General features: G+C 39.7%; 2 protein-coding genes across 6 annotated transcripts in view; one reads left to right on the top strand and one right to left on the bottom strand.

The window, feature by feature from the left end:
• Positions 1–12850, top strand: part of Fam227b (family with sequence similarity 227, member B) — a 159192-nt gene that overhangs the window by 49182 nt on the left and 97160 nt on the right. The gene's annotated exons all lie outside the window — the stretch shown is intronic.
• Fgf7 (fibroblast growth factor 7) overlaps positions 9934–12850 on the bottom strand; it is a 52122-nt gene continuing 49205 nt past the window's right edge. For 2 of the 3 annotated variants that reach the window (XM_006234903.5, XM_039104434.2), the window contains exon 4: positions 9934–12068. In XM_006234903.5, coding sequence (XP_006234965.1) covers positions 11874–12068 — 195 coding nt within the window. In that variant the 3' untranslated portion in view covers positions 9934–11873. 3 annotated transcript variants of the gene reach the window in all.

Genomic DNA, 12850 nt, shown 5'->3' with positions numbered 1-12850 from the left:
CCTAAAAGCTCTAGAACAAAAAGAAATAAATAAACCCAAGAGGAGTAGAAGACAGGAAATAATCAAACTCAGAGCTGAAATCAAGCAAGTAGAAGCGAAAAGGACTGTACAAAGAATCAACAAAACCAGGAGCTGGTTCTTTGAGAAAATCAACAAGATAGATAAACCCTTAGCCAGACTAACCAGAGGTCACAGAAAGTGTATCCAAATTAACAAAATCAGAAATGAAAAAGGAGACATAACAACAGAATCTGAAGAAATTTTAAAAAATCATCAGATTCCTCTACAAAAGCCTATATTCAACAAAACTGAAAAATCTGCAAGAAATTTTCTACACAGATACCAGGTTCCAAAGTTAAATCAGGAACAAATAAACCATCTAAACAACCCCATAACTCCTAAAGAAATACAAGCAGTTATTAAAAGTCTCCTAACCAAAAAGAACCCAGGTCCAGATGGGTTCAGTATAGAATTCTATGAGAACTCCATAGAAGACCTCATACCAATACTGTCCAAACTATCCCACAAAATAGAAACAGATGGAGCACTACCGAATTCCTTCTATGAAGCCACAATTACTCTTATACCTAAACCACACAAAGACCCAACAAAGAAAGAGAACTTCAGACCAATTTCCCTTTTGAATATTGACACAAAAATACTCAATAAAATTTTTGCAAACCAAATCCAAGAACACATCAAAATAATCATCCATCACGATTAAGTAGGCTTCATCCCAGGGATGCAGGGATGGTTTAATATATGAAAATCCATCAATGTAATCCACTATATAAACAAACTCAAAGATAAGAACCACATGATCATTTCATTAGATGCTGAGAATGAATTTCACAAAATTCAACACTCCTTCGTGATAAAAGTCCTGGAAAGATCAGAAATTCAAGGCCCATATCTAAACATACTAAAAGCAATATACAGCAACATCAAACAAAATGGAGAGAAACAATCCCACTAAAATCAGGGACTAGAGAAGGCTGCCCACTCTCTCCCTATTTATTCAATATAGTACTCGAAGTCCTAGTCAGAGCAATCAGACAGTGAGAGGAGGTCAAAGGCATACAAATTGGAAGGGAAGAAATCAAAATATCACGATTTGCAGATGATACAATAGTGTACTTAAGTGACCCCAAAAGTTCCACCAGAGAACTACTTAACCTGATAAACAACTTCAGCAAAGTGTCGGGGTATAAAATTAACTCAAGGAAATCAGTAGCCTTCCTCTACTCTAAGGATAAACAGGCTGAAAAAGAAATTAAGGAGATGACACCCTTCACAGTAGTCCCAAGTAATATAAAATATCTTGGTATGACATTAACCAAGCAAGTGAAAGATCTGTATGACAAGAACTTCAAGTCTCTGAAGAAAGAAATTGGGGAAGATCTCAGAAGATGGAAAGATGTTCATGGCTTGGCAGGATTAATATATAAAGATGACCATTTTGCCAAAAGCAATCTATAGATTCAATGCAATTCCCTTCAAAATTCCTACTCAATTCTTTATAGAGATAGAAAGAGCAATTTGCAAATTCATTTGGAATAACAAAAAACCTAGGATAGCGAAAAACTCAACAATAAAAGAACTTCTGGGGGAATCACCATCCCTGACTTCAGGCAATAGTCATAAAAACTGTATGGTATTGGTACAGAGACAGGCAGATAGATCAGTGGAACAGATTTGAAGACTCAGAAATGAACCCACATACCTATAGTCCCTTGATCTTTGACAAAGGAGCTAAAATCACCCAATGGAAGAAGGATAGCATTTTCAACAAATGGTGCTGGTTCAGCTGGAGGTCAGCATGTAAAAGAATGCAAATTTATCCATTCTCATCACCATGTACAAAGTCCAAGTGGATCAAGGAACTCCACATCAAACCAGATACACTTAAAGTAATAGAAGAAAAAGTGGGCAAGAGTCTCAAACACATGAGCATTGGGGAAAATTTCCTGAATGAAACACCAATCGCTCATACTCTAAGATCAAGAATTGACAAGTGGGACCTCATAAAACTGCAAAGCTTCTGTAAGGCAAAAGACACTGTCATTAGGACAAAACGGCAACCAACAGATTGGAAAAATATCTTTACCAATCCTACATCTGATAGAGGGCTAATATCCAAAATATACAAAGAACTCAAGAAGCTAGACTCCAGAGAGACAAATAACCCTATTAAAAAATGGGGCACAGAGCTAAACAAAACATTCTCAGATGAGGAATATTGAATGGCCAAAAAAGCACCTAAAGAAATGTTCAACATCCTTAGTCATCCGGGAAATGCAAATCAAAACAACCCTGAGATTCCACCTCACACCAGTCAGAATGACTAAGATTAAAAAAAACTCAGGTGACAGCAGATGCTGGCGAGGATGTGGAGAAAGAGGAACACTCCTCCATTGTTGGTGGGATTGCAGACTGGTACAACCATTCTGGAAATCTGTCTGGAGGTTCCCCAGAAAATTGGACATTGCACTACCTGAGGACCCAGCTATACCTCTCTTGGGCATATACCCAAAAGATGCTCCAACATACAACAAAGACACATGCTCCACTATGTTCATAGCAGCCTTATTTATAATAGCCAGAAGCTGGAAAGAACCCAGATGGCCTTCAACAGAGGAATGGATTCAAAAGAATGTGATACATATACACAATGGTGTACTACTCAGCTATCAAAAACAATGACTTCATGAAATTCATAGGCAAATGGAATGAATTAGACAATATGATCCTGAGTGAGGTGACTCAATCACAGAAAAGCACACTTGGTATGCACTCATTGATAAGTGGATATTAGCCCAAAAGCTCGAATTATCCAAGAGGCAATCCACAGACCACAGAGAGCTCAAGAAGAAGGATAACCAAAATGCAGATGCTCCCACTCCTTCTTAAAAGGGGGAAAATATCCATACGAGGGGATATGGAAGCAAAGTTTAGAGCAGCGACTCAAGGAATGGCCATTCGGAGCCTGCCCCACATGTGGCCCATATATATACAGCCACCAAAACTAGATAAGATTGATGAAGCTAAAAAATGCATGCTGAAAGGGACCGGATATAGATCTCTCCTGAGAGACACATCCAGAGCATGTCCAATACAGAGGTCAATGCTAGCAGCAAACCACTGAACTGAGAATGTGGCCCCCTTTGTGGGAATTGGAGGAAGTATTGAAAGAGCTGAAGGAGCTTGCAACCCCACATAAACAACAATGCCAACCAACCAGAGCTTCCAGGGACTAAACCACTACTGAAAGACTGACCCAGGGCTCCAACTGCATATGTAGCAGAGAATAGCCTTGTCGGAGCACCAGGGGAAAGGGAAACCCTTGGTCCTGCCAAGGTTGGACCCCCAGTGCAGGGGAATATGGGGTGGGAGGCAGTAAGGGGGATGTATAGGGGAAATACCCGTATGGGGGAGAGGGAGGGGAGGGAATGGGGGCTTATAGTCAGGAAACCGGGAAGGGAAATAACATTTGAATGCAAGTAAAGAAATCTATCTAATAAAAATTTAAATATATATATATATATAATTTAAAAAATAGAAAATTAGGTCACAATTTATATCTATCATGTGTAATATGCAATCATATGTGATAATTATCTTCTTTCATACGTACTTCAAATAGTAGTAATTTTGTAAATCCTTGGGAAAACTGAAGATAAGTATTAGTCAAACAAAAAAAAAAAAAAAGGAGAGGATATTGGCAGCTGAGGGCTCCTGGGGAAGGCGGTGTCAGGTTTCTTCAGGAGTGTGCCCCAGCAGAGACTGACCAAGCTCAGCAGATGATCCCAGACCCATGCATCCTTGCACTTACTAGCAGCACTAGATGCACTCAGTGGTTATTTAAAGAGGGGATAGAAAGCATGTAATTTTGGAATGGGAACATTTTGGTGAGTAGGGTGAAGGGAGAGAATAGAATTATGGATTTTATCAAAACGTATTATATATAACGTATTTTAAAATGTGGTTCAAGATTTTTAAATAATGTAAACAAAAATATTTAAAATCATGTCTACAGTTACTCTCAGATTATAAAGACAATCTATATCAATGTTGACTATACATAAGCATGCAGAAGATAATTCACAATAATATTAGATTATGATAAATACATCTCTGTAAAAGAAAATTTTAACATTTTTATAGTTTATTTTTATTTTATGTGTATTAGTGTTTTTTCTGCATGTATGTCTAAGCACCGCATGTATACCTGATGCCCTCAGAGACCCCTAGAACTGGAGTTACAGAAAGTTGTGAGCCCCAGTTTAGGTACTACAAATAAACCTAGACCCTCCAGAAGAGCAGCCAGTGCTCTTAACAACCAATCCATCTCTCCAGTCCCCTAAAATTGTAAAAGTACTTCTGTGACAGGACCTTACCATGGAGCCCTGCATCCTGGAACTAGCTCCCTAGAGCAGGCTGTCCTTCAACTCAGAGGTCTGCCTGCTTTTGCCTTTGCTGGGTACTGGAGTTAAAATCATGAGCCACCATGCCTACTGAGGCCTTGAAGATGACACCAAGTCCCCTGGAACTAGTGTCATAAAGTTGTGAAGTGTCCAATGTGGGTGCTTGTAACCAAGCCCAGGTCCTCTGCAAGAGCAGCAATTATGTTAACCACTGAGCATCTCTCCAGCCTTAATATACTCTTTTTACTATCATTTTTTGAGTTAATGAATATAGCTGATTGGAGTTTTCTTATCACGAAGCCAACACTTTCCTCTTCTCACCATTGGGAAACCTCACAAACACTGGACAAAGTAATAGTGAAGTCAGTGAACTTAAAGACAACTTCTTTGAATATTCCAATCAGATGAAAGAAAAAGAGAAAATAGAAAAAGAAAAGAGGAAAGACAAAGAAGAACACAAAAATCAAAAGCAAAACCAAACCAGAGGCATGTAGGCACCATTACACAAACAATATCTGAATCTGACTCTTGGGGGTCTTAAAAGAGGGAAAGTATAAAATATCTGTAAAACAATAATCCTAGACAGCCCTAATCTTGGAAAAGATACAGACATTTGGGTTCAGGAGTCCCAAAAGCCCTAACCAATTTTTGGTATTTGTAATGGACTTGACAGTTTCTGCTCAACAATCTGAACATGAGCTTGTGGACTTATGGTGGTTTGCCTGTCGTCTTGTCCTGCCTAACCAACAGCCAAGTTTTTACCAGTTTTGTTCCACTGCCACCCTGCTGTCCTCCAAGTGACTTCAGACTGTGCTCTGAGATGGGGATAGCAATCACAAACCTGCAGAGGGATTTTATCATATCTAATGCATGCTGTTTCTAAGAATGGACTTTTATGTACCTTATATTCCATAGTGGCTTCATTGGCAGAATGGTGACAGCTCTTTCTTGCGTTTGTGTTCCTTCTAGTGCTAACTATAAATAGAGACATGATAGAAACCTGGATCGGCAAGGAGTAAGGCTTGTCACTGTGCTAAAGAGGAGATAGTGGGCCAGAACTAGGTTACAAAGGAGTTTGCTTTGTTTTTTTCACTTGTCTTGTGACTTCTCATTGCAGTGAGAGCATTAGAGATTATGAGGGAGTAGAAAAGTCTACATCCCCCATTCTCTATTCACTGATAGAGCTGACCTGGGAACAAGCCTGGGCCTCAGTGTTTCAAGAGGAAACGTAACTCCTGGAGGTGACTCCAATGTACATCCTGTGTGAAAGCCAATAGCTTTTGATTCTTTTCAGATTTTGTTTTGTTTAGGACAGTGATTCTCACCCTTCCTAATGCTGTGAGCCCTTAATACAGTTCCTCATGTTGTGGTGACCCCCAACCATAAAATTATGTCATTGCTACTTCATAACTGTAATCTTGCTATTGTTATGAATCATAATTTAAGTATCTGTATTTTTGATGGCCATAGGTGACCCCTGTGAAAGGGTCATTCGACCCCAAAGGAGCAAAGTACCACTGACTTAGATGGTCATGGACAACTATGAGTGTTTAAGCATTCCTCTGTACTCTGTGAAAAAACTCTTAATATTTTAAAGGAAATTCAAATGACATCTATGATCTTATTCTCTTAAAGTAGTGAAGTTAAGAGAATTATTTTCAGGTTGAGTCTCAAGACATGATGATATTCTTATGTGGAGGTCAGGTGACATTGTCAGTTCTCTCCATGTCAGACCTAAGAAGGCACAATGCAAGCTAACAAAAACAGATATGACCCAAGCCTTCTCTCATTTCCCTGTGAAAGAAAGGACCAGTTTTCCACAGAAAATATGCCTGCTTCATCTGTTTCTCTACGAATGCTTGAATTAGGCTGTAAAGCATGTGGGTCTATGGCAAAGCCTTAAATGGTCATCTAATGAATGACTTGCAATAAACACTTTACAATGGCCTCCCTTTCTAGTGTGCACTGCAGGGGAATACCTCCCCTTCTCTATGTACAGAAGTAACATCATGCTGAAGATTGTTTCTTTTCATAATGTTTATTAAATTTATTTAATTATTCACTGTACATCTCAATATCAGCCCCCATCTCCTCCCTCATACAGACCCTCTCCCCATTCCTCACTCCCCTTCTTCTTTGAAAAGGGAAGCCCCCTCTAGGTATCACCCACCACCACCACACTGCCCCAGCACCTCAAGTCAATGCAGGACTAGCATATCCTCTCTGGCTGAGACCAGACAAGGCAGCCCAGTTAGAGGAACAGATCCACTGGAGACTTTATTAAAACTATGGCTTCCATTCAAGAACTTTTATTCTCCGATTCACTGTTTTGTAGGAAATAAACTTCTTTTGAGAAATGATGCTCTGAAGAGGCCATAATGAGGAGCTGATGTTTGTAGCTACAGCCAGTGCAGGGTAGTCTGGATTTCCCTCAGGACTGAGAGTTGAGATTAGTGGCTTCCCTGGTTAATACCTTGATTACCACTTTATGAGGGCTTGTAGACAGGGCACCCAGATAATTATAAGACAAAAGAACTGTTGTGCTAGGTTATTAAATTTTCATGGTGTACACCACAATAACTAACACAAAGCACACCCAGAGAGAAGAAGGAATGACTGCTGTTCATATCATGGCATGGCCTTCAGAAAACGCAGGATGGTGATTTGGGACATAGGATGGTCACCGTCTGGAAGCAAGTGGGAAACTTCTCAGGAGAGTAAGTGCCTGGATACCTGGGAGGTGTTGCTTTATAAAGAAGTCGGAGTTTGGTAAGATAGTAGGATTTTATTATTTCTTGCTTCCTGTCAAGTCTCAATTCAAAAGAAATCGATAAAATGTTCAAAATTGGAGAGCAAATGGGAGTGTGATGGAATAAGTCACTGTCATTGAATACTGAAGCTTTGCTGACTGTGGTAGAGTAAGCAAAGAGTTACCTGACAGTACCACTGAGGGAGCTGCTCGTGAGGCTTTAACAAGCTGATCCACAGTAAGAACATTCGAAGAACTCTAACCCTCTGCTTTAAGGTCATCTTAGAAATGGCCACATGGTGATAATCTGCTACTCACATAGGCCCATGTCAGGGGCACACACACACAAACACGCGTGCACACACACACACACACACACACACACACACACAAACATACACACACACACACACACACACACACACACACACACACACACACACACACAGGCGCACATGGAAAAGCCTAAGGTTGAGTGTCTTCTGCTAGCACTCTTCACCTTGGTTTTTGAGCAGGTCTCCCTCTGGGACTGTAGCTCACCTCTTGGCCAGCCTGCCTGGCAGGAAGGCACCAGGAATCTGCCTCTCTCTGTCTCTCCCCAGCATTAAGAATCAATGAAGTATTTTCACTGACTAATGACCATTCACATTAGGTTTAAATATTAAGATCACATTTTTACAGAAACGATCTTAGCTTAATGTGTTTGTCTCTCCCTGTATTATTTGTATGTGAGGTTGGACACATTTGTCTCATCGTTGTGACATGGGGTGAGGGAGAAAGCGAAGCCTTGCAGTAAGTCTCAGATAGCCACTGAAAACTTCAGTTTCGTTCACTAATGTTAACTGGAGATATTGTCACGTTAAAGTGAATACAAGTGTTACCAGAGCAAAAGGCAAAACTCACATGAATTGCAAGAAAACAGATTTTAAATTGAAATGTGACACTTTCTATCTTTAGAGAGATATCTTTTTTTTCTTTTACTTTTGAATGATTCTTTGTGAATTTCACATCATCTGTTCCAGTCCCACTCATCTTTCTATCCCTTCTGCCCTTGCAACCTCCCCTCCAAAAGAAAATAAAAAGAAATAATAAAAAAACAAAACCAAAATACTATCATGGAAGGTACAGTGTGTCAGTGTGTCCCATGGTGCACCCTTTTGTCCACACATCTTTACTTGCAAATGTTCCCTGTAGTGAGTCATTGGTCTGGTTTGAGGCCTCTGGCCTCTGCTCCACCATCAATACTGGATCCTCACCAGGACTCCTCTCAGATGTCCTGTTGTCCTGTGTCATGGAGCTTCTGCAGGACTGGCCCCTTCACATGCTCCAGGAGTTCATACATGAGGTAGATACTAGGCTAGGCCAACTCAAACCCCTGAGTCTGGGCCTGGATGGTAGCTGAGTTGGTGAGCCTGGCAGCTCTCCTGAAGCCACCATCACACCACCAGGGCGAGCTCCCCAGTACTGCCCCACCGCTCACCCAGTGCTGCAGCTGACAAGGAGCATGGATGGCTCTTCTGTCTTCATGCCTTCAGGGCCAGCTCACCTACATCCACACCACCAAAGACAGTTCTACTGCACTGCCCAGTCAAGTACAGGGCCAGCTCTCCCGAATGCTGCAGCTAGTGAGAGGTGGGGCCATCTCTCCCATGATCACACCCTACGGGGCTCACCTGTGCACTCATCCCCAGGGTCAGCAGGGCTAGCTTGGAAAGCTGTCTTTACTCGATTTCTTAGGATGTCATTGTACCCTGTAACTGGGGATCGTGGATCAGAGTATCTCCACAATCACTCTTCATGTTTTTGATGTCCTAGAAACTAGAAAGAACCCCTCTGAGTGATAGAACCACTAACTTGCCTTCTCTTTCATAACTGAGTTGAATTTATAACAACTTAAAGGTCGAAGAAAGCTTTAGACAGGAATATTCTGATTATGAAAATGTCTTCTGTGATACTTTTCATTTATAATAAAGAAGCTCACATAAACATTGCTTAGGACTCGAATTGGAAATCACATTCCTTTCTCCTTTAGAGTCAAATCATAATGGTATCATTATGTACCAAGTGAGTTGACAAGTAAACCACAAGTATTCTCACATAAAAAGATGACATCTTGATAGAAATCAAAATCAAGCAAAACAAGGACATCACTGACAATCTGAGAGTAAGACACCAGCTAAGTGACTGAGACCCCAAGGCAAGCTGCATTCATCCAGCGCCTAGCATGTGTTAAAAATCGTTGTTTACTGATGTGAAAGAGGAAAAAGATGCAGGCCTCATAAACTTCCAAGACTCTAGAATTCTAAATGTATTTGACTAAAGCAAATTTTTTGAAATCTGTTAAAAAAAAAGTGCTGGGCCAGGCGAGATGGGTCATCAGCTAAGAGCACATGCACTCTTGGAAAGGACCCAAGTTCCGTTTCTGTACCCTCTGCACCATGGCTATCCACACTCATTATATACCCGTAAAGACACACATAGGTACGTAACTTAAAAATAACAATAATACTTTTTAAAAAAGAGTTAGTTTGTGGAAGGGTTTTGTACATGACTTATATCACTAAGAATGGTTTTACTACTCAGTATTGGTTCTAATTCAAGTCCAATATTCTAATGCTTTTTCTTAGTAACTAATTTGACGGTAACTGTAGCCACCTTCTGTGTATGGCTACCACTGCTGTTTAAAGTCCTGTGTGACTTTGATTTGCTCTGAGTTTTTAAACTTTAAGTAGGAATAATTGCATTTCACCTTTTCCTTGGAAAATATTGAATGGATTCGTGTGTGTGTGTGTGTGTGTGTGTGTGTGTGTGTGTGTGTGTGTGTGTGTGAGTGATGGATGATCCTCAGCTAGGAACCTATGAAACACTTCGTTTACCCTTGATATGTTTACAAGACTCCAGTTACAGGACCCTAGACTTGAAAGCTAGATTACAAATATTCTTGAATTGGATGCTAAAACAGAGTATTCCATTGTGGTGTGTCCTTCGGTGTATGTGGCCAAGGGCAATATTTCTGACCTTCCAGTGCCTGGATGCCGGGACAAATGCAAGAAAGTCAATTGATTCTTTTTGTACATCCTTCACATATGAACATATCACCAGATAGTGTTGTATGTAATATAAAGAAACTTTAATGACAACCACTATGAAGTTGATATCACATTAATTAATATACCAACAATTTAAATAAATGTTGCACTTCCCTTCATAAGTATATATACATTTCTGTCAGCATCCACTGGTGGCAGAACTATGGAGTAAGTTCATGTGTTTTTTAAGCCTGTTATCTGTGGCCTGACCTGAAGCCTCAAGGTGTTTAGGGCCCTGTACCCTGACTACAACCTCTATTTGGGGTTTTACTCTTGACATTTCAAAGTTGGCATATTTTGTATGGCAGAAACTTCTAAAGATGATCAAATTGCTAACTTTAAATATGCCTACTTTCAAAAATATGTCCTCACTAAATACTTTGATTTCTTTTACTTATATGATCCAAATTCATTGGCATGAGCGTTGTGTGAAATCTTTCCCACATATTCGTATCGTTCACTATGAGACATCTATTGGAGGCATGGCTGCAGCCTGTCGTTTTTGTCTGCCATCCAGCACTTGCTAGCCAAGTGTTGTGTGCTAGACTTGGTGTCAGCCACCAGGGGAGGAGACATCTGCAGTGCAGCCAGACGGGTTTGTTGTCCCCTTGAAATTAAAAGCATATGAAACAGATACAGCTTCTTAAGTTTTTTTCTTTATAAATAACAAAAACTTAAATAACAAAACAATAAAATTCAAATACAACTTAAAGTAGAGTTTAATGCTGTAATCACAGAGGGAAATAAGCATGATTATTTGTGGGAAGAACATTACTGAAAGTCGTGTTCCCAAATGTGAATTATACAAAAGATAGATGTTACTTGAAAAAATGTAAAGATTTCTGAAGTTTACTTTTAGGGATTATAAAATGTTCCTTTGTGGCAAGATGAAATGCAGTATTATCATCATCATTGCTATTTCATACACAGACTTTTAAAGCATCCTGTTAGCAATACCTTTCCAATTTGAGTGGATTTTTTTTCACGTTAATCAGGACAGGCATGATTTTGTAAAACCACCTGTAGATTGTATTCTATAATAAAATGTTGAGAACATTCACTTTTCTGAATAGAGTTGAAGTGGAGTTTAGTTCTTTCTGGAAAGCTTTCAAACACTGCTCATCGTCTACAGTTTGTATGGGGCTTGATCATCTGACAAAGCGTCCCAGCAGCCTTTAGGTCTGACATACCTTATATAACATCATCTGCATTATTAATATTATTATAGCAGCCATTTTATAAGCAGATAGTGATATTAAATATTCATTATCAGATAGTCAAATCTAACATACTCTTAAGGGTAAATTAACTTAAGAAAAATATCACGTCACTAACATCATGATTGTACAACCACTTTTACAACTTTTTACAACTTTTACTAAATCTGAATTTTGTGTATATTCTTCAAATCTTTCTTTAATGCAGTCTTTTAAAATAAACAAAAATGCGCAAGTCCAGCTTGATCGGTTTTTCAGTAGTTTTCCAGCCTTTCTTGGTTACTTAGAGAGAGAGAGAGAGAGAGAGAGAGAGAGAGAGAGAGAGAGAGAGAGAAGTCCACTGGAAATAAATCTCCCTGCTGAGTGAAACTGGTTTCTCAAACACCCTGTATGCTTAGGTTATTGCCATGGGAAGAAAATGGGCCGTTTTTTGTTCTTTCTTCGTTTTCTTCCCTTTGACAGGAAGCCCCTTTTGATTTAAGGCCACGAACATTTCCCCTCCGCTGTGTGTCCATTTAGCTGATGCATAGGTGTTGTAATGGTTTTCCAGAATCAGTTCTTTGAAGTTGCAATCCTCATTGCATTCTTTCTGATAAAAAACAAGCCAGAAAACAAGCACAATTATTAAAACGAACTCTGGAGGGGGTTCAAACTAACAGCAAGCAGATGATGGTCTGTAGAGGTGATGTACCTTAAGCCTGAGCAGACCTGATAGGGTTTAGTGGTTTTACTTATGGCATGTATCATCACAGGCCAAAAGCCTCTTAAATTTAACAAAAAATAATAATACAAAACACATTTAGTTATGTTCCTTTGGGCAGTAAATCTCTACTCTTTAATGTTGGGGTCCCCAAATGTCTTCATTCTCTATCCACCAGATGTTTACTGTAGAGAGGGGGTAGATTCGACCTCCTGTAGGTGAGGGACTATTTAATAAACTTTACTTCACTTTCTACTACGTTGCCCTCAATTGTAACAGAGTAAGGAGTTAGTTTGTTGGTCCATGCAGGGACCTGTGCTCATTTGATTAACCCTCTACTCTGTAGTTTGCCTGTGTAGGCAGAGCCACAAGAATACAAAGGAAAATGTCCTTTGCTCTACTACAGTAGGATGAACTATCACAGATTTCCCGTCATACTAAAGTAGAAATAATGTGAATGCTTATGGTTCAAAGCCCATAACTGGGAGACTGATTTTGATAAATGAACTGAATGCTTCAAAAAATTTTCCCAAGAATTTTCATGTCAGCAATGTGAAAATCAGGTGATTTCTAACAAGAAGAGCTTTAATACTCAGAGTTGGAAATTTTAGGTTCCAAGGATCAGGAGTGCACAAGGGATTTAGAATGGGAAGGATCCCTAGAGATCCCTA

This window comes from Rattus norvegicus, chromosome 3 (assembly GCF_036323735.1).
Source record: "Rattus norvegicus strain BN/NHsdMcwi chromosome 3, GRCr8, whole genome shotgun sequence".
Lineage (NCBI taxonomy): Eukaryota > Metazoa > Chordata > Mammalia > Rodentia > Muridae > Rattus > Rattus norvegicus.
The sequence above is the reverse complement of the archived record's forward strand: the minus strand, read 5'-3'. Positions and strand labels throughout refer to the sequence as shown.